The sequence below is a fragment of the Salmo salar genome, chromosome 11 (genome assembly GCF_965601325.2).
Source record: "Salmo salar chromosome 11, fSalSal1, whole genome shotgun sequence".
Classification (NCBI taxonomy): domain Eukaryota; kingdom Metazoa; phylum Chordata; class Actinopteri; order Salmoniformes; family Salmonidae; genus Salmo; species Salmo salar.
The window spans coordinates 113,415,719-113,437,984 of record NC_138301.1 but is presented as its reverse complement, the minus strand read 5'-3'; the positions used below and the strand labels follow the sequence as shown (position 1 = coordinate 113,437,984).

The 22,266-nt window shown below is 43.3% G+C and overlaps 2 protein-coding genes across 17 annotated transcripts in view; one reads left to right on the top strand and one right to left on the bottom strand.

Annotated features, from left to right (window-relative positions):
* nf2b (NF2, moesin-ezrin-radixin like (MERLIN) tumor suppressor b) overlaps positions 1-953 on the bottom strand; it is a 40,611-nt gene extending 39,658 nt beyond the window's left edge. For 12 of the 14 annotated variants that reach the window (XR_001319327.3, XR_014379486.1, XR_014379484.1 and 9 more), the window contains exon 1: positions 195-478. The gene's annotated coding sequence lies outside the window, so the exon portion shown is untranslated. Of the gene's footprint in view, positions 1-194; positions 479-827 lie in introns of those variants that run through there. The other 2 variants (XR_006757707.2, XR_006757711.2) reach the window with 1 other exon arrangement.
* On the top strand, positions 386-22,003 carry mettl27 (methyltransferase like 27). Of its 3 annotated transcripts, none has more exons than XM_014129710.3 (6): positions 386-670; positions 8,978-9,109; positions 9,844-9,972; positions 10,114-10,249; positions 12,048-12,140; positions 17,553-22,002. In XM_014129710.3, the coding sequence occupies exons 2-6, from the start codon at positions 8,996-8,998 to the stop codon at positions 17,759-17,761; spliced, it is 681 nt and encodes a 226-aa protein (XP_013985185.1). In that variant the 5' UTR covers positions 386-670; positions 8,978-8,995; the 3' UTR covers positions 17,762-22,002. The 3 variants fall into 3 exon arrangements, with proteins under 3 accessions (XP_013985185.1, XP_013985184.1, XP_013985186.1); XM_014129709.3 differs by lacking the exon at positions 386-670 and adding an exon at positions 1,085-1,337; XM_014129711.3 differs by lacking the exons at positions 386-670; positions 12,048-12,140 and adding an exon at positions 1,085-1,337 and having other exon boundaries at positions 17,553-22,003.
* Positions 22,004-22,266: the final 263 nt, after the last annotated feature.

Below are 22,266 nucleotides of genomic sequence, written 5' to 3'. Positions count from 1 at the left end.
TTACACATGCGCAAAGTAAGGTAGCCTGTGTTTGGTCTAGCTAAACTAGCTAGTAAATTAGCACAACGGCTTTGTAACTAGTCAGAAATTATTAACAACGTCTAAACCATTTTTTGGTGTCATATCTGCTAGCTTTAGAAAAAGTTCATTAAATGTAGCTAAACCTTTACTTAAGGAAAAAAAAAGTCACTGACGTTACTAGACAAGGCCGAGTCACAGGAACAAACTGCTCCACTCCTGCCGTCCAAGAGTAAACAGGAAAGGCTGAGATTTGGCTGGGAAAGCCACCGAACCTTTCGAAGCTAGCTAACAGTAAAGTTATTGGCTATAATAACACGAACAAGTTTTACGCCACGAAAGCGGACCAAAACAAGTTGTGGGACGGGCGAAACTTTCTCCAAACATCCATAATGACAAAATAATTTTAAAAAAAACTGCCGCTTCGACAACTTTGTACAGAAGGAGCTTTTAAAAGAGAACGGTAAAACCGATTACTTGTTAGCTAAACGCTCATAATATAGGGACGTGAATTACAACGTAGCTAACTATGAATTCCCAAATACGCGTGCACTAGCAGAGATCCCTTTGAGGAGAAGGGAATCCTATTAACGCCCATTGTGTGCGTTTCCCCTGCATCGTCAACGGGCTACGCGGTGCACTCTGGGCCAAGGTGAGTTTTCCTTCATGGAGAGAATGGGAGTCAATTGCTTTGCTAGCGCGACAACCCAACATTAGCATGTACAACATTACAAATATTTTCCGAGATGTGAGATAACTAACTTGTTTTCTGTAATATAGTAGAGCGTTGGAATCGCGAAAATACGTACTTTCGAGGAAAATAGGCAGGTTTATCGACTCATACCCTGACTGAGAAGGGATTATGTTAGCAACTGACAAACGTGAACGCGATTGGTCCAACAGTCTGCTGGGTGGGTGGTATACGTTTCGCCATTCAATGCCCAATTCGTTTCCTATCTCCTTTCTCTAATGTCTCTAGTACTTGGAATGCGATTCCTATCTCCTCCCTTTCTCTGATACCGCTGGTACTTGGACTTGGTGGTCACTAGTTACCACAGTCACAAACCCCGCCCATTTCTACAATTTTCTTCTTCAAATTTGGATTTTAACCTAACCTTATCCAGACGGTTAACCGTATGCCTAACAATAACCCTTAATTAATACCCCAAGTCACATTTTTTTTTTTTTTTTTTTTTAATATTTTACTATATAGTTGAAACACTTGTTGGACTCCCGTTTGCATTGCGTGTGTGCGTCACATCTGTGCCACCCCAAAGTCATTCCAGTTTTCTAGTGTAGCTAGCTAGCTAAGTCATCTGGTAAGTAAAAACATGAGTGATAACAGTAAATAAAATTAGATGCATGGTTAGTCTTGCGCCATTGAATGACCTCAGAAAGTCTACACCAGTACAGAAGCGGGCTGTTTCCTCATCTTTCCTCATGCTTTTGACATGCTTAGTTGTAGCCTTTGATGTTGTATGTGCTGATCATGCATTGTGGGAATCAATGACTTCCCTAATCTATAGAACAAACTGTTTTTAAGCCTAAAATTGAAACAGTTGTTTTGAAATGACTTTAATGTCCTATAGATCTTTAACAATAAATGTCACAATACTGTGCAGAGCGTTGGATTTGGCTGCTGGGGGGCAAGGAGACCCCCAGTTCCGCTAAAACCATTGACAACCACGTGTTGTTTTGGTTTTAATACCGTCACCTCTTGAAGAGCATAGTCAGAAATACATTTCCGATTATTCCACATTTAGCTCTATCATCAGAGTTGTACAGCATGTAGCTAAGTGCATGCTTTTCATGACGAGTAAAAAAAACAATTTAGCAGATACGTGTGGTATCTTATCCATTTGGCATGTACTGTAACGTTAGCTAGCTATCTATGCAAACGTATCATCTACTGTAGGTTGCTTTTTCAGATTTGGCTATTGGAAAGAGTCCTCAACCTCCTGGTAAAGTTGTCAGTCGGACTACTGCCATCACCAGTATTAGATGGCAAGCAAATCAAACTATATTTGGCCATCTAGTTTTACCACTGAAAATGAATTTGTTAACTAGCGACATTGACGTGGTCTTCTATTACCTATCTAGCCAATTTGACTGACGTGGTCCATCAATCAATGTTGTCTATCCTGTCTGTCAGCAGCAATCGTGATTAAACACTATTAAAAACAATGTTATAAAGGTGGTTACATTAGATAACTTCTCTAGGTAGGCAGGCCTACGTTGGTTAGAGAAAAAAGTACTGTGGTAGCTTGCAAAGTCAACGTGTCAGCTAAGGGACAGTTAGACATTTGCTGGCAGGGGGTCAAACTCTTTTTGTTGTTGTTGCATTGAGGAGTTAAAAAAATAAACATATAACGTTAATGGACACAGGAGGGGAGTGCGTTTCCCCCCATTTTGCAGGTTTTACTATATGTCTTCCATATAGCCACATTTTCCACATCTGCTTGCGCCTCCCATATAAAGGTGTTTGGTATTTCCACACTCTTACTATACAACAGGTCAGTATTCTCTACCAGTCAACTGTCTATCCTGCCCTCTGTCCATAGTGACTGCAGTAGTAGGTCGATCATATATACATTTTTATTAGTAACATGGCCAAATACAACACGTGAAATGCTTACTTACGAGCCACTAACCAACAATGCAGTTAAAAAAAATACGGATAAGAATAATCAATAAAAGTAACAAGTAATTAAAGAGCAGCAGTAAAATAACAATAGCGAGATTATATACAGGGGGTACTGGTACAGAGTCAATGTGTGGGGGCACCGGTTAGTTGAGGTAATATGTACATTTAGGTAGAGTTATTAAAGTGACTGCATAGATGATAACAACAGAGTAGCAACTGTGTAAAAGAGGGGGAAGGGGCAATACAAATAGTCTAGATACTTTAGATGTTCAGCAGTCTTATGGCTTGGGAGTAGGAGCTGTTTAGAAGCCTCTTGGACCTAGACTTGGCGCTCCAGTAGCGCTTGCCATGCGGTAGCAGAGAGAAAAGTCTGACTAGGGTGGCTGGGGTCTTTGATAGTTTTTAGGGCCTTCCTCTGACACCGCCTCGTATAGAGGTCCTGGATGACAGGAAGCTTGGCCCCAGTGATGTACTGGGCCGTTCGCACTACCCTCTGTAGTGCCTTGCGGTCGGAGGCCGAGCTGTTGCCATACCAGGCAGTGATGCAACCAGTCAGGATGCTCTCAATGGTGCAGCTGCAGAACCTTTTGAGGATCCATGCCAAATCTTTTCAGTCTCCTGAGGGGCAAAAGATTTTGTTGTGCCCTCTTCACGACTGTCTTGGTGTGTTTGGACCATGTTAGTTTGTTGGTGATGTGGACACCAAGGAACTTGAAGCTTTCAACTAGAGGTCGACCGATTAATCGGAATGGCCGATTTAATTATGGCTTATTTATTTTTTGTTATTTTAATTTTTTTTTGTGTATTATTATATATTTTTTAATATTTTTTTTGTTTTTTTACACCTTTATTTTACTAGGCAAGTCAGTTAAGAACACATTCTTATTTTCAATGACGGCCTAGGAACGGTGGGTTAACTGCCTTGTTCAGGGGCAGAACGACAGATTTTTACCTTGTCAGCTCGGGGATTCGTTTTTGCAACCTTCCGGTTACTAGTCCAACGCTCTAACCACCTGCCTTACATTGCACTCCACGAGGAGCCTGCGTGGCAGGCTGACTACCTGTTACGCGAGGGCAGCAAGAAGCCAAGGTAAGTTGCTAGCTAGCATTAAACTTATCTTATAAAAAACGATCAATCTTAACATAATCACTAGTTAACTACACACGGTTGATGATATTACTAGTTTATCTAGCGTGTCCTGCGTTGCATATAATTTATGCGGTGCTTGTTAATTTCTCATCGAATCACAGCCTACTTCGCCAAACGGGTGATGATTTAACAAGCGCATTCGCGAAAAAAGCACTGTCGTTGCACCAATGTGTACCTAACCATAAACATCAATGCCTTTCTTTAAAATCAATACACAAGTATATATTTTTAAACTTGCATATTTAGTTAATATTGTCTGCTAGCCTGTTAGGGCTAGGGGGCAGTATTGACACGGCTGGATAAAAAACATACCCGATTTAATCTGGTTACCACTCCTACCCAGTAACTAGAATATGCATATACTTATTACATATGGATAGAAAATACCCTAAAGTTTCTAAAACTGTTTGAATGGTGTCTGTGAGTATAACAGAACTCAAATGGCAGGTCAAAACCTGAGAGATTCCTTTACAGGAAGTGGCCTGTCTGACCATTTCTTGAACTTCTTTTCCATCTCTATCATTTACTAAGGATCTCTGCTCTAACGTGACACTTCCTACGTCGTCCATAGGCGCTCAGAGCCCGGGAAAAAACAGAATGTCGTCATTCCAGCCCCAGGCTGAAACACATTATCGCCTTTCTCAAGTGGCCGATCAAGGGACTCTGGGCTTATGCGCGTGACCCGACCGCCCCCGCCTTTGTGATTTTTTTTCCTCTGTTTGCCGAAAAGGAGATTCCCTGTCGGAATATTATCGCTTTTCTACGAGAAAAATGGCGTAAAAATTGATTTTAAACAGCGGTTGACATACTTCGAAGTACGGTAATGGAATATTTAGAATTTTATTGTCACGAATTGCGCCATGCGCGCGACACTTCTTTACCATTTCGGATAGTGTCTGGAACGCACGAACAAAACGCCGCTATTCGGATATAACAATGGATTATTTTGGACCAAACCAACATTTGTTATTGAAGTAGCAGTCTTGGGAGTGCATTCTGACGAAGACAACAAAAGGTAATCAAACTTTTATAATAGTAAATATGATTATGGTGAGTGCTAAACTTGCCGGGTGTCTAAATAGCGAGCCCGTGATGCCTGGGCTATGTACTTAGAATATTGCAAAATGTGCTTTCACCAAAAAGCTATTTTAAAATCGGACATATCGAGTGCATAGAGGAGGTCTGTATCTATAATTCTTAAAATAATTGTTATGCTTTTTGTGAACGTTTATCGTGAGTAATTTAGTAAAATGTTAGCGAATTCCCCGGAAGTTTGCGGGGGGTATGCTAGTTCTGAACGTCACATGCTAATGTAAAAAGCTGGTTTTTGATATAAATATGAACTTGATTGAACAAAACATGCATGTATTGTATAACATAATGTCCTAGGGTTGTCATCTGATGAAGATCATCAAAGGTGAGTGCTGCATTTAGCTGTCTTCTGGGTTTTGGTGACATTATATGCTGGCTTGAAAAATGGGTGTCTGATTATTTCTGGCTTGGTACTCTGCTGACATAATCTAATGTTTTGCTTTCGCTGTAAAGCCTTTTTGAAATCGGACAGTGTGGTTAGATTAACGAGAGTCTTGTCTTTAAATAGCTGTAAAATAGTCATATGTTTGAGAAATTGAAGTAATAGGATTTTTAAGGTTTTGAAAATCGCGCCACAGGCTGCAAGTGGCTGTTACGTAGGTGGGACGCCAGCGTCCCACCTAGCCCATAGAGGCTAGCATGAATTTCTTATAACTAGGGAAATTGTGTCACTTCTCTTGCGTTCCGTGCATGCAGCAGTTTGGGCCGCCTGGCCCGTTGCGAACTGTGTGAAGTCCATTTACTCCTAACAAAGACCATTATTCATTTGCTAGAATTGTACATAATTATGACATAACATTGAAGGTTGTGCAATGTAACGGCAATATTTAGACTTAGGGATGCTACCTGTTAGATAAAATACGTAACGGTTCCGTATTTCACTGAAAGAATAAACGTTTTGTTTTCAAAATGATAGTTTCCGGATTCGACCATATTAATGACCAAAGTCTCGTATTTCTGTGTGTTATTATGTTATAAATAAGTCTATGATTTGATATTTGATAGAGCAGTCTGACTGAGCGATGGTAGGCAGCAGCAGGCTCGTAAGCATTCATTCAAACAGCACTTTCGTGCGTTTGCCAACAGCTCTTCTCTGTGCTTCAAGCATTGAGCTGTTTATGACTTCAAGCCTATCAACTCCCGAGATTAGGCTGGTGTAACCGATGTGATATGGCTAGCTAGTTAGCGGGGTGCGCGCTAATAGCGTTTCAATCGGTGAAGTCACTCGCTCTGAGACTTGGAGTAGTTGTTCCCCTTGCTCTGCAAGGACCGCGGCTTTTGTGGAGCGATGGGTAACGATGCTTCGAGAGTGGCTGTTGTCGATGTGTTCCTGGTTTGAGCCTAGGTAGGGGTGAGGAGAGGGACGGAAGCTATACTGTTACACTGGCAATACTAAAGTGCCTATAAGAACTTCCAATAGTCAAAGGTATATGAAATACAAATGGTATAGAGAGAAATAGTCCTATAATAACTACAACCCAAAACTTCTTACCTGGGAATATTGAAGACTCATGTTAAAGGAACCACCAGCTTTCATATGTTCTCATGTTCTGAGCAAGGAACTTAAACGTTAGCTTTTTTACATGGCACATATTGCACTTTTACTTTCTTCTCCAACACTTTGTTTTTGCATTATTTAAACCAAATTGAACATGTTTCATTATTTATTTGAGGCTAAATTGATTTTATTGATGTATTATATTAAGTTAAAATAAGTGTTCATTCAGTACTGTTGTAATTGTCATTATTACAAATTAATTTTAAAAAATTGGCCGATGAAGGTGGGAAAGGGCAGTGTGGAGTGCAATAGAGAGAGCATCATCTGTTGGAGAGGTATGTAAATTGTAGTGGGTCTAGGGTTTCTGGGATAATGGTGTTGATTTGAGCCATGACCAGCCTTTCAAAGCACTTCATGGCTACAGATGTGAGTGCTACGGGTCGGTAGTCCCTTAAAAGATTTAGATGCACTATTGTAAAGTGGTTGTTCCACTGGATATCATAAGGTGAATGCACCAATTTGTAAGTCGCTCTGGATAAGAGCGTCTGCTAAATGACTTAAATGTAAATGTAAATGGTAGTCAATTAGGCAGGTTACCTTAGTGTTCTTGGACACAGGCACTATGGTGGTCTGCTTAAAACATGTTGGTATTACAGACTCGGACAGGGAGAGGTTGAAAATGTCAGTGAAGACACTTGCCAGTTGGTCAGCGCATGCTCGCAGTACACGTCCTGGTAATCCGTCTGGCCCCGCGGCCTTGTGAATGTTGACCTGTTTATAATGGTCTTACATCGGCTGCGCAGAGTGTGATCACACAATCTTCCGGAACAGCTGGTGCTCTCATGCATGTTTCAATGTTATTTGCCTCGAAGCGAGCATAGAAGTAGTTTAGCTTGTCTGGTAGGCTCGTGTCACTGGGCAGCTCTCTTTGTAGTCTGAAATGGTTTGCAAGCCCTGCCACATCCGACGAGCGTCAGAGCATGTGTGGTACGATTCGATCTTAGTCTACCCGTCAAACTGTCTATCCTGCCCTCTATCCATAGTGACAATAGTGGTAGTTGGATCATTTGTCCAGATCTGCAATAGGTTAACAACAATCATACCACACATAAAACAATTCAAATCTTCACCAATTTTCTATATAAATCCACAAGATAGAGGAATAGCTGATAGGCAGCGGAGAGGTCATGTGCTTCATTGCGCATAAAAGAGCAGTGAAGACATGCAGCTCAAAAATCACCCCTATTGATCTTGTTGATGGATAATAAAATGATCCTACCTAGACTATCCTACAACGCCATAATCAATGAATAATTGCATTATTGTTTTCAAATAAGTACAGTTCTACTATAGGCCGTAAACTGCAGTGAAAATTTTATTTGAGTAATGGCGCAAAAGCCTTGTATTTTGAATGTTTCATTCCATTTGGGTCAGTTGTGGGTCTACTCTGGACAGACTACAGAAAGGCACAGTAGCAGGCTAGTCTGGCTGTATTTTTACTTCTAATACTGATGCTCTGTCTGTTGCCGATCATCATTCACCCAAGTTGTCACATAGGCTTATGCCGCTGTGTTATTGGGGACCTTCAATGCTGCAGTAATGTTTCGGTACCCTTCCCCACATCTGTGCCTCGACACAATCCTGTCTCGGAGCTCTACGGATAATTCCTTCGACCTCGTGGTTTGGTTTTTGCTCTGACATGCACTGTCAATTGTGGGACAGGTGTGTGCCTTTCCAAAATCATGTCCAATCAATGGAATTTACCACAGGTGGACTCCAATCAAGTTGTAGGAACATCTCAAGGATGATCAATCGAAACAGGATGCGCTTGAGCTCAATTTCGCATCTCATAGCAAAAGGTCTGAATACTTTTGTAAATCCATTTATTTTATTTTTTATTTTAAACTTTTCGCTTCGTCATTATGGGGTATTGTGTGTAGATTGCTGAGAGAAAATATATATTTAGTACATTTTAGAATAAGGCTGTAATGTAACAAAATGTGGATAAAGTCAAGGGGTCTAAATACTTTCCGAAGGCACTGAAAATGTAATTTAATTATAGACATAGCATCAAAATGTAGAAAATGTGATTTCCCCCTAGCTGATCATTGTCTGCAGCCTTCTCTGATCGTAGTGTAATGAGACAGGCAGAGATGGTGAGCTCGTCGATGGTGGTTGGCGAACCCTAAACCTTCTGGCCCTTTAGCCTTGCATGTCATCGACTGTGCCACAAAACCATGCTAAAGTGGTAAGGTCCATATCCCCATTTATAAACACAGTGTTACTACAGTTATTGTTATTTATGCTGGTAATAATTATTTTTGAGTTAGTTTTAATAGGGGCAGGGTCATATGAAAATATATGTAACTTTGGGAATGGGGCTGAATTTGTTTTTAATGACACCTCGAGTTGGACCAGCCGAACACTGCACATTATTGTGACGTTTTATTGACAATGACCTATTTTGATAGCCCTGACATAATAAGGTCAATCCAATCGTTACCGTTGGTGTCTTGGGCCAAGGTTAGTATTCTGAATGCATGACATTGATTACAGAATTTTCTTCCACCAAAAGGATTGACAAGAATCTAGAATGTCATATAGAACATTTGAGGACGTGAAGGAAGTCATTCTATCAGCCCACAAAAACACAGAGGCCGGGGATAAAGTCGGCTTTTACAACACCTGGGCAGAGAACTATGACCAGGTAGGATCATTACTGTAGACTACATCTCAAATGGCACCCTATTTCCCATATACGGTAGTGAATGACTTGTTATCAAATCAAATCAAATTTATTTATATAGCCCTTCGTACATCAGCTGATATCTCAAAGTGCTGGACAGAAACCCAGCCTAAAACCCCAAACAGCAAGCAATGCATGTGAAAGAAGCACGTGAAAGAAGCACGGTGGCTAGGAAAAACTCCCTAGGAAAAACTCCCTATAAAGGCCAAAAACCTAGGAAGAAACCTAGAGAGGAACCAGGCTATGAGGGGTGGCCAGTCCTCTTCTGGCTGTGCAGGGTGGATATTATAACAGAACATGGTCAAGATGTTAAAATGTTCACAAATAGTAATAATCATAGTAGTTGTCAAGGGTGCAACAAGCACATCCGGTGAACAGGTCAGGGTTCCATAGCCGCAGGCAGAACAGTTTAAACTGGAGCAGCAGCACGGCCAGGTGGACTGGGGACAGCAAGGAGTCATCATACCAGGTACTCCTGAGGCATGGTCCTAGGGCTCAGGTCCTCCGAGAGAAAGACAGAAAGAGAGAATTAGAGAGAGCATATTTAAATTCACACAGGACACCGGATAAGACAAGAGAAATACTCCAGATGTAACAGACTGACCCTAGCCCCCCGACACATAAACTGGTCCAGAGAGACTGGGCTACTCCAGTGTCTACTGTGTATAACTGTGTGTATGTTAACTCCACCGCAGGACGTGGGTCTTCTGGACTATCGAGCGCCGAGTCTGGCGGCAAACTGCCTGTCTCCCTGTTTCCATGGCGACCGGGTGACAGCAGTGATTCTGGATGTGGCCTGTGGCACTGGATTGGTCGCAGCACAGGTGAGCCTCACTAAATCACACCCCCGACACCTATGATAAAATGTCAGGTAGCTTTAACACAGTTTTGCACAGTACACAGGATGGAGTGTAGCTTTGGGGTGAGTGATGACGTTTGTGATTTTGTGTCTGTCTGATATGCAGCTGAAAAGGATGGGCTTCAGGCATTTTGTGGGCGTTGATGGGAGCAAAGGCATGTTGGAACTGGCCAATAAGACGGGCCTCTACCAGGACCTCAAGCAATGCATGCTGGGAGACGAACCACTTCCTGTCCAAGCTGGTACCACTGAACTTTGTATAACTGATCATGTTCATAATAGTCAGCAAATATCAATCTGTCTGAAGCAATCAGACATTACTAGACCATTACATTTATTCTGACTTGAATACTGGCAGACTTTTATGCTTTACCCTATGAGATTACATTACAAACATGCAGGGAGACTACATTAGACATGCTTTACCCTATGAGATTACGTTACAAGCATGCAGGGAGATTAGATTAGACATGCTTTACCCTAGGAGATTACGTTACAAACATGCAGGGAGATTAGATTAGACATGCTTTACCCTAGGAGATTACGTTACAAACATGCAGGGAGATTAGATTAGACATGCTTTACCCTGGGAGATTACATTACAAACATGCAGGGAGATTAGATTAGACATGCTTTACCCTGGGAAATTACGTTACAAACATGCAGGGAGATTAGATTAGACATGCTTTACCCTGGGAGATTACATTACAAACATGCAGGGAGATTAGATTAGACAGGGTTTACCCTAGGAGATTACGTTACAAACATGCAGGGAGATTAGACATGCTTTACCCTGGGAGATTACGTTACAAACATGCAGGGAGATTAGGTTAGACAGGCTTTACCCTGGGAGATTACATTACAAACATGCAGGGAGATTAGATTAGACATGCTTTACCCTAGGAGATTACGTTACAAACATGCAGGGAGATTAGATTCGACATGCTTTACCCTGGGAGATTACGTTACAAACATGCAGGGAGATTAGATTAGACATGCTTTACCCTGGGAGATTACATTACAAACATGCAGGGAGATTAGGTTAGACATGCTTTACCCTGGGAGATTACGTTACAAACATGCAGGGAGATTAGATTAGACATGCTTTACCCTGGGAGATTACGTTACAAACATGCAGGGAGATTAGGTTAGACATGCTTTACCCTGGGAGATTACGTTACAAACATGCAGGGAGATTAGATTAGACATGCTTTACCCTGGGAGATTACGTTACAAACATGCAGGGAGATTAGGTTAGACATGCTTTACCCTGGGAGATTACGTTACAAACATGCAGGGAGATTAGATTAGACATGCTTTACCCTGGGAGATTACGTTACAAACATGCAGGGAGATTAGGTTAGACATGCTTTACCCTGGGAGATTACGTTACAAACATGCAGGGAGATTAGATTAGACATGCTTTACCCTGGGAGATTACGTTACAAACATGCAGGGAGATTAGGTTAGACATGCTTTACCCTGGGAGATTACGTTACAAACATGCAGGGAGATTAGGTTAGACATGCTTTACCCTGGGAGATTACGTTACAAACATGCAGGGAGATTAGATTAGACATGCTTTACCCTGGGAGATTACGTTACAAACATGCAGGGAGATTAGGTTAGACATGCTTTACCCTGGGAGATTACGTTACAAACATGCAGGGAGATTAGGTTAGACATGCTTTACCCTGGGAGATTACGTTACAAACATGCAGGGAGATTAGGTTAGACATGCTTTACCCTGGGAGATTACGTTACAAACATGCAGGGAGATTAGATTAGACATGCTTTACCCTGGGAGATTACATTACAAACAAATGCAGGGAAAGAAAAGCAACTTGGTGAAAAAGAGTTTACTACAGTTTCTCACTGTCTCCTCTTCACCCTCTGTCTCTTTCCCCCTCCTCCTCCTCATCCTCCCTCTCTATTCCTTCTCCCCCCTCTCTATTCCTTCTCCCCCTTCCCCCCTCTCTATTCTCCCTCTGCTTCCTCAACCCCTGTAACTCGTCGTCCTCCTCCTCTACCCTCCTACAGCGCAGTTTGAAGTGGTAGTGATTGTTGGGGCGCTAAGCGACGGCCAAGTGCCAGTGAGAGTCATCAGAGAGTTGTGCCAGGCCACCAAACCAGGTCACATGACTGTTTTTAATTGGACAAAACATACTGTACATAATGTAGTACCACTTTATATAGCGGGTAGTTTGGGTTCTGAAAGCTGTGGTATGTCAGACAATATACCACTGGTATGATGCAAAATTACTTGTTTACTCTTCTAGTTGCGTTTGTAACCAGGTTTGTGGTATATGGCCAATATAACCCAGCTAAGGGCTCTATAAGAATGGCCATATACCACACCTCCTCGAGCATTATTGCTTAAGTATACTATTCAGTAATAATACTGAAATGCATACATACACTTGTTCTATATACACGACAGTTCAAAAGTTTGGGATCACTTAGAAATGTCCTTGTTTTTGAAAGAAAAGCAATTTGTTTTGAGACTGGTGTTTTGTGGGTACTATATAATAAAGCTGGCAGTTGAGGACTTGTGAGGCGTCTGTTTCTCAAACTAGACACACTAATGTACTTGTCTTCTTGCTCAGTTGTGCACTGGGGCCTTACTATCCTCTCTATTCTGGTTAGAGCCAGTTTGCGCTGTTCTGTGATGGGAGTTGTACACTGTCGCACGAGATCTTTAATTTCTTGGCAATTTCTCGCATGGAATAGCCTTAATTTCTCCGTTTCCGGCCATTATGAGCCTGTATTGATGAGCTTGCTTTTTTGACTGTCTTTTTTTTGCCATTTATGAATGTGTTATTAAGTGCATTTCTATGGAATATAGTAGTAAAGGCCAAATTCAATATTTTATCAAATAGCGTTTAAATATATATACATTTTGAGTCTAAAGTGGTCCTAAAATTCTAAATGAAATAGCAAAATGATCCATGGTATGACCACAAAACAATTCCATATGTCAGCTTAGAACCAACTGAGCTAAAGAGGACCACTTTTCTAAGTTAAATCCTTCAGAAGAGAACAAGATAGCTAGCTAGCTACATTCTTGCCTTTGTATCATGATAATGGTGTAGTACTGAAACTATCGAGGTTAGCTAGCCAGCTATTTTCATCCTCCGCGACGCGTTCTCCAAACTCAGTCAACACTGCTAGCCAACTTCTACCGACTAGCAGCACTGTAGAAACTAATACATTACAACGGAACGATTTGATTAGTGTAGTGTTAGCTAGCTACATAGCTGTCTTTGCTGTCTTTGTATCTAAGATAATTGTGTAGTTTAGAGTAATCATCGAGGTTAGCTAGCCAGCTATTTTCGTCCGCCGCGACGCGACCCCGTTCCCCAGACTCCAGACTTAGTCAACACACCTAGTCATCATCAAACCCACTGCTAGCTAGCCAACCTTTACCGACTAGCAGCACTGTAGAAACTAATACATTACAACGGAATGATTTGACTAGTGTAGTATTAGCTAGCTACATAGTTGTCTTTGTCATAGTTTGATAATTGTGTAGTTTAGAGTAATTATCGAGGTTAGCTAGCCAGCTATTTTCGTCCCCCGCGACGCCATCTTCCAAACCTAGCCAACTATTACCGACGAGCAGCATTGTAGAAACTAAATACATTACAAAGGAACGTCTTGATTAGTGTTATGCTAGCTAGCTACATAGTTGCCTTTGTATCATGATAATGGTGTAGTACTGAAACTATCGAGGTTACCTAGCCAGCTACACTTTCAAACAAAGTCAACAACGCAGCCACTGCTAGCTAGCCTACTTCACCAGCCAGCAGTACTGTATCATTTTAGTCTTTTTAGTCAATAAGATTTTTGCAACATAAGCTTAACTTTCTGAACATTCGAGACGTGTAGTCCACTTGTCATTCCAATCTCCTTTGCATTAGCGTAGCCTCTTCTGTAGCTTGTCAACTATGTGTCTGTCTATCCCTGTTCTCTCCCCTCTGCACAGGCCATACAAATGCTTCACACCGCGTGGCCACTGCCACTCTAACCTGGTGGTCCCAGCGCGCACGACCCACGTGGAGTTCCAGGTCTCCGGCAGCCTCTGGAACTGCCGATCTGCGGCCAACAAGGCAGAGTTCATCTCAGCCTATGCTACCCTCCAGTCCCTCGACTTCTTGGTGCTGACGGAAACATGGATTACCACAGATAACACTGCTACTCCTACTGCTCTCTCCTCATCTGCCCACGTGTTCTCGCATACCCCGAGAGCATCTGGCCAGCGGGGTGGTGGCACTGGAATCCTCATCTCTCCCAAGTGGACATTCTCTCTTTCTCCCCTGACCCATCTGTCTATCGCCTCCTTTGAATTCCATGCTGTCACAGTTACCAGCCCTTTCAAGCTTAACATCCTTATCATTTATCGCCCTCCAGGTTCCCTTGGAGAGTTCATCAATGAGCTTGACGCCTTGATAAGTTCCTTTCCTGAGGATGGCTCACCTCTCACAGTTCTGGGTGACTTTAACCTCCCCACGTCTACCTTTGACTCATTCCTCTCTGCCTCCTTCTTTCCACTCCTCTCCTCTTTTGACCTCACCCTCTCACCTTCCCCCCCTACTCACAAGGCAGGCAATACGCTTGACCTCATCTTTACTAGATGCTGTTCTTCCACTAATCTCATTGCAACTCCCCTCCAAGTCTCCGACCACTACCTTGTATCCTTTTCCCTCTCGCTCTCATCCAACACTTCTCACTCTGCCCCTACTCGGATGGTATTGCGCCGTCGCAACCTTCGCTCTCTCTCTCCCGCTACTCTCTCCTCTTCCATCCTATCATCTCTTCCCTCTGCTCAAACCTTCTCCAACCCATCTCCTGATTCTGCCTCCTCAACCCTCCTCTCCTCCCTTTCTGCATCCTTTGACTCTCTATGTCCCCTATCCTCCAGGCCGGCTCGGTCCTCCCCTCCTGCTCCGTGGCTCGACAACTCATTGCTAGCTCACAGAACAGGGCTCCGGGCAGCCGAGCGGAAATGGAGGAAAACACGCCTCCCTGCGGACCTGGCATCCTTTCACTCCCTCCTCTCTACATTTTCCTCTTCTGTTTCTGCTGCTAAAGCCACTTTCTACCACTCTAAATTCCAAGCATCTGCCTCTAACCCTAGGAAGCTCTTTGCCACCTTCTCCTCCCTCCTGAATCCTCCTCCCCCTCCGCCCCCCCTCCTCCCTCTCTGCGGATGACTTCGTCAATCATTTTGAAAAGAAGGTCGACGACATCCGATCCTCGTTTGTCAAGTCAAACGACACCGCTGGTCCTGCTCACACTGCCCTACCCTGTGCTTTGACCTCTTTCTCCCCTCTCTCTCCAGATGAAATCTCGCGTCTTGTGACGGCCGGCCGCCCAACAACCTGCCCGCTTGACCCTATCCCCTCCTCTCTTCTCCAGACCATTTCCGGAGACCTTCTCCCTTACCTCACCTCGCTCATCAACTCATCCTTGACCGCTGGCTACGTCCCTTCCGTCTTCAAGAGAGCGAGAGTTGCACCCCTTCTGAAAAAACCTACACTCGATCCCTCTGATGTCAACAACTACAGACCAGTATCCCTTCTTTCTTTTCTCTCCAAAACTCTTGAACGTGCCGTCCTTGGCCAGCTCTCTTGCTATCTCTCTCAGAATGACCTTCTTGACCCAAATCAGTCAGGTTTCAAGACTGGTCATTCAACTGAGACTGCTCTTCTCTGTGTCACGGAGGCTCTCCGCACTGCTAAAGCTAACTCTCTCTCCTCTGCTCTCATCCTTCTAGACCTATCTGCTGCCTTTGATACTGTGAACCACCAGATCCTCCTCTCCACCCTCTCCGAGCTGGGCATCTCCGGTGCGGCCCACGCTTGGATTGCGTCCTACCTGACAGGTCGCTCCTACCAGGTGGCGTGGCGAGAATCTGTCTCCGCACCACGTGCTCTCACCACTGGTGTCCCCCAGGGCTCTGTTCTAGGCCCTCTCCTATTCTCGCTATACACCAAGTCACTTGGCTCTGTCATTTCCTCACATGGTCTCTCCTATCATTGCTATGCAGACGACACTCAATTAATCTTCTCCTTTCCCCCTTCTGATAACCAGGTAGCGAATCGCATCTCTGCATGTCTGGCAGACATATCAGTGTGGATGACGGATCACCACCTCAAGCTGAACCCCGGCAAGACGGAGCTGCTTTTCCTCCCGGGGAAGGACTGCCCGTTCCATGATCTCGCCATCACGGTTGACAACTCCATTGTGTCCTCCTCCCAGAGTGCTAAGAACCTTGGCGTGACCCTGGACAACACCCTGTCGTTCTCCACTAACATCAAGGCGGTGACCCGATCCTGTAGGTTCATGCTCTACAACATTCGCAGAGTATGACGCTGCCTCACACAGGAAGCGGCGCAGGTCCTAATCCAGGCACTTGTCATCTCCCGTCTGGATTACTGCAACTCGCTGTTGGCTGGGCTCCCTGCCTGTGCCATTAAACCCCTACAACTCATCCAGAACGCCGCAGCCCGTCTGGTGTTCAACCTTCCCAAGTTCTCTCACGTCACCCCGCTCCTCCGCTCTCTCCACTGGCTTCCAGTTGAAGCTCGCATCCGCTACAAGACTATGGTGCTTGCCTACGGAGCTGTGAGGGGAACGGCACCTCCGTACCTTCAGGCTCTGATCAGTCCCTACACCCAAACGAGGGCACTGCGCTCATCCACCTCTGGCCTGCTGGCCCCCCTACCTCTGAGGAAGCACAGTTCCCGCTCAGCCCAGTCAAAACTGTTCGCTGCTCTGGCACCCCAATGGTGGAACAAGCTCCCTCACGACGCCAGGACAGCGGAGTCAATCACCACCTTCCGGAGACACCTGAAACCCCACCTCTTTAAGGAATACCTGGGATAGGACAAAGTAATCCTTCTAACCCCCCCTAAAAGATTTAGATGCACTATTGTAAAGTGGTTGTTCCACTGGATATCATAAGGTGAATGCACCAATTTGTAAGTCGCTCTGGATAAGAGCGTCTGCTAAATGACTTAAATGTAAATGTGTAATCGACCCCACAAATACTGATGCTCCAGATACTCAACTAGTCTAAAGAAGGACAGTTTTATTCCTTCTTTAATCAGAACAACAGTTTTCAGCTGTGCTAACATAATTGCAAAAGGGTTTTCTAATGATCAATTAGCCTTTTAAAATGATCAACTTGGATTAGCTAACACAACGTGCCATTGGAACACAGGAGTGATGGTTGCTGATAATGGGCCTCTGTACGCCTATGTAGATATTCCATAAAAAATCAGACGTATCCAGCTACAATAGTCATTTACAACATTAACAATGTCTACACTGCATTTCTGATCAATTTTATGTTATTTTAATGGACAAAAAATGTGCTTTTCTTTCAAAAACAAGGACATTTCTAAGTTACCCCAACCTCTTGAACGGCAGTGTATATGGAACAAGTAACAATGGAGATCTACAAACAGCCAGATAGTGTATTTATAAACAGAAAGAGACAGAAACAAACTCCCCACCATGTCTCACTTTTACCCCTTCCAGGTGGTTACGTCTGCATGACAACCAGAGGTAACCATGACAACCTGGAGTACAAGGCAGCGCTGGAGCGTGAGCTGGAGCTGATGGAGGGGGCGGGACTCTGGGGTCCCGTGGCGATCACAGAGGTGGAGGAGTGGGAGAAAGCCGTAGCGGAGCCGGAGAAGGGGTACATACCTGGAGTGGTGTATGTTTACAGGAAGTCATCACTGTGACATTATCACAAACACGTGTACTGTTTTTTTTTCTCCCAAAATAATTTCCATATAAATCATTTGTCCATGTAAATGGACAATAAAGTATAGTGTATCGTATCACATTGACCTCATCACAGTAACAGACCTGTAACAACCCTGTACAGTAACACCTGTACAGTAACACCCCAGTAAAGTAACACACCTGTACAGGCCATAACAGTGACATCACAGTAACACCACTGTGCAGTAACACACCTGTACAGGCCATAACAGTGTCATCACAGTAACACCACTGTGCAGTAACACACCTGTACAGGCCATAACAGTGTCATCACAGTAACACCACTGTGCAGTAACACACCTGTACAGGCCATAACAGTGTCATCACAGTAACACCACTGTGCAGTAAGACACTTGTACAGGCCATAACAGTGACATCACAGTAACACCACTGTGCAGTAAGACACTTGTACAGGCCATAACAGTGACATCGCAGTTACACACCTGTACAGTCTGTGACAGTGGCGCCCTCCATTGGCATTGAGCGGCCATCTTTGAAGGCAGCTACTATTCCAAAGATAAAGATGCCTAGAAAATGCTTATCCAATAGAAATCCCCTCAATCACGCTTGTAGACAATGTTATGGCGACGTTAGCTAGTGAATATCATCCACAGAAAAATGAAATCAGGTCTAACGGTCGTGTTGCTCCGAACTGCTCCATTTTAGCTAGTGGCCATTACAGAGTGTCTATATACCAAATATTGAATGAATCTGAGTTGCGGTTCATGAGAAGAAGAATTTTAAAGGAATTTAGCATTAGCTTTATGCTAGCCCTTTTTTGTCAAACTTCAAAGACCCGTGTTGTCTTTGGAGATATCAACAACAAACTTATTTAATTATGATCAATCATGTACGAGTTGTATTTGATAGTTTGGCTGATAGAACAAAATAGCCTGGATTTATAGGCATCAAAGTTTGTGAGAAGTTGTCGTCAGACAAGCCAGTTGTAGCTTCAGAAGTTGTAGTAGAGTCGTCGTCAGACAAGCCAGCTGTAGCTTCAGAAGTTGTAGTAGAGTCGTCGTCAGACAAGCCAGCTGTAGCTTCAGAAGTTGTAGTAGAGTCGTCGTCAGACAAGCCAGCTGTAGCTTCAGAAGTTGAAGTAGAGTCGTCGTCAGACAAGCCAGCTGTAGCTTCAGAAGTTGTAGTAGAGTCGTCGTCAGACAAGCCAGCTGTAGCTTCAGAAGTTGTAGTAAAGACGTCGTCAGACAAGCCAGCTGTAGCTTCAGAAGTTGCACAAGTAAAGTTGCATGAGTAATGCAGAGTAATTCTGGAGGTGGACACGGTGACATGTAGATGCAAGTCAGACAATTTTGTATCCCCAAAATGCAACATACATTGAAAGTTGGTGATCAATGGAATTGGGTAAGAGCATTTCCTTTGTATCGTTGTTGATAATGTTTCTTGAACTATTTGTAATCGTATACTGTCTATATGGTTTTTGTTTGTTTATTTATTTTTCATAAGGTAGACATTTATGAGCCTTTAGCTGTTGTAATCATCATGTATGTCAATTGTCTTTTTTGGTGTTTAAACTCAATCAAATCATAAAATCAAATGTTTTTATAAAGCCCTTTTTACATCAGCTGATGTCACAAAGTGCTTATACAGAAACCCAGCCTAAAACCCCAAACAGCAAGCAATGTAGAACGTGGTGGCTAGGAAAAACTCCCTAAAAAGGTAGGAACCTAGGAAGAAACCTAGAGAGGGACCAGGCTCTGAGGGGTGGCCAGTCCTCTTCTGGCTGTGCCGGGTGGAGATTATAACAGTACATGGCCAAGATGTTCAAACATTCATAGATGACCAGCAGGGTCAAATAATAGTCACAGTGGTTGTAGAGGGTGTAACAGGTCAGCCCCTCAGGAGTAAATGTCAGTTGGCTTTTCATAGCCGATCATTCAGAGTTAGAGACAGTAGGTGCGGTAGAGAGAGAGAGTTGAAAACAACAGGTCCGGGACAAGGCAGCACGTCCGGTGAACAGGTCAGGGTACCATAGCTGCAGGTAGAACAGTTGGAACTGGAGCAGCAGCACGACCAGGTGGACTGGGGGCAGCCAGGGCTCAGGTCCTCCGGGAGGGAGAGAGAGAATTAGAGGGAGCACTCAATGTGTGTTACACCTCAATGTTGGTAACGCAATTGGAGATGCCAAAGCGGAAATAGTCCATCCACACACTGGAAGAAGTTCCCGATAGCAGAGAGAAATTGGCGAAGCAAGAGGTTTTACTCCTGCGAAAATCTGTCCACGACAATAAGCCCACTAAATGAGGTCAATGAGTTTCAAATTTGGTCTACAAAAAAATGGAATTGCTATTTTGCTACGTGAGGCTTATTTGATCAAATATAAGTTTTGTAGTGGTTAGGTTGTTACGCAAATTTCCAAAAATAAACTTTATATGGGTGTTGTGCCTGTTGTCATAGAGATAAATAGAGGACTGATCATGGATATAACCCATTTTAGCATGGACATTGCCATTGAGGGCTTCCACCATTTTTTAAATTAGTCAACTGGGTGGGGATTTTGGGCGGCAGGTAGCCTAGTGGTTAAGAGTGTGGGCCAGTAACCGAAATGTCGCTGGTTAGAATCCCAGAGCCAACTTGGTGATAAACCTGTCGATGTGCCCTTGAGCAAGGTACTTAACCCTAATTGCTCCTGTTAGTCGCTCTGGATAAGAGCGTCTGCTAAACGACTCAAATGTAAATGTATACAAAAAGTATATAAAAACGCAACAATTTCAAGGAACTTACTGAGCTACATTTGAAATAAGGTAATCAGTCAATTGAAATAAATTCATTAGGCCCTGTCGTGTCTTTGGCATCATTAAAACTGAACATGTATTTATCAAATAACTCTGTAATTATTATTAAGCGATTAAACTGATTAATCGTGTAACTGTAATTAACTAGGAAGTCGGGGCACCAAGGAAAATATTCAGATTACAAAGTTATAATTTTCCTAATATAACTTTCAGATATTTAATATCTGATCAATTAGTCTTCTGATTAATGACGTGTTCTTTACCTCATGTCAGTCTCATTCCAAACGTCGTAAATTGTTGGTTATCTGCACGAACCCAGTCTTCACTATGAGTCATCCATACATCAATTGTCTTAAAATCATTTATTTACTAATTAAGTAATTCACAGAAATGCATAACAAACAGTAGATATAGTTACAAAGAAATGATAGAGGAATGTTCCCTAGTGGGCTAAACCGGCATGGCGGCTTGTTATACAAAAGGGGGGTGGGGTCAGCTGAGAAGGCACTACAGAGTTGATAATTATAACAATTGAAATGCTAACCCTTTGCACATGAACGCCTACTCATTCGGGAATAATTGCAATCAATCTATATATTTACTCTCAGTGTGTCGTCGGGATCTCTGTTGAAAAGTTAGTTTCTGTTGGAGAGTCTGTCTGCTCTCTCTCTCTCTCTCTCTCTCTCTCTCTCTCGTGGTTAGAGTGGATAGTTCAGAGTGACATTCATTCATGTCGTTATAGAATAGTTGTTTTCGGCGGTTGTCGGTCTTCGCGTTCAATGATACTGAATTCCTAGCTGCAGACTAGTACTTAATATCAAACACTTGTTCTTATTCTGTCGGTATCAATAGTCTAAAAGTTTAACCATGTGGTATGGTTAAAAGTTCAGCCAGAGAAATGCATGGTCAAACCTTGGCCCTCTCGTTATCGAGGTAAGCTGGTTTCCAACCTTTAGCCATCTCGTAATTGAGGTAAGCTCGGTCTGGTGATAGAAAACCTAGGTGGGGGTTTTATTCGGAAGAGCAGAAAAGGGCCTGTCCCATGACGCCAGACCATAACTGTGCTCATGGAATTGGAGTTTCCTTCATTAAACAGTCCAAAATCACATTACACAATTTCACAAACAGTTCCATCCTTATTCATTCATTTTATACAACCATTTAGATGTAAGCCTCATAGCTGAGGCTATTGTATAAACATGATTATGGTAATGTGGCCGTATTGTCTCTCATGAGTTTCACAAAATTGTACCAAACGGACCTGTTCATAGCTGGATTCTTCACCGATCTTTTATACCTTCTCCAGAACCTGAATATTGTTGTCAAGTTCTGTGAGGTAGAATAAATTCCTTTGTGTGGTCTATGAAAACTCACTCTGTCTCTATACTGTGGCCATGAGGAGAGAATCTCCTCATAGGAATTCACAACCTCTTCTTACAGAGCCTGGTGTCAGGAGTATAGAGGTCGGGGGGGGGGGGGCTGGTGCAGAGGGAGGGGGGTCAACTGTGCTCGCTGTACCCGAAGAGGGCAACGTCATGACAGCCGTAATCTATGGATTTCACAAGACTGGGAATACAGAAATGCATCTGTTGGTCACAGATACCTTTTTTTTTAAAGTAGGGGTGTGGATCAGGAAACCAGTCAGTATCTGGTGTGACAACCATTTGCCTCGTGCAGCGCAACACATCACCTTCGCATAGAGTTGATCA

Bases quoted from the DNA above. Each gene is read 5' to 3' on its own strand.
- mettl27 (XM_014129710.3), top strand. From the start codon at position 8,996: ATGTCATATAGAACATTTGAGGACGTGAAGGAAGTCATTCTATCAGCC. The intron at 9,110-9,843 runs GTAGGATCATTA...ACTCCACCGCAG, and splicing joins GGGCAGAGAACTATGACCAG to GACGTGGGTCTTCTGGACTA. The intron at 9,973-10,113 runs GTGAGCCTCACT...TCTGATATGCAG, and splicing joins CTGGATTGGTCGCAGCACAG to CTGAAAAGGATGGGCTTCAG.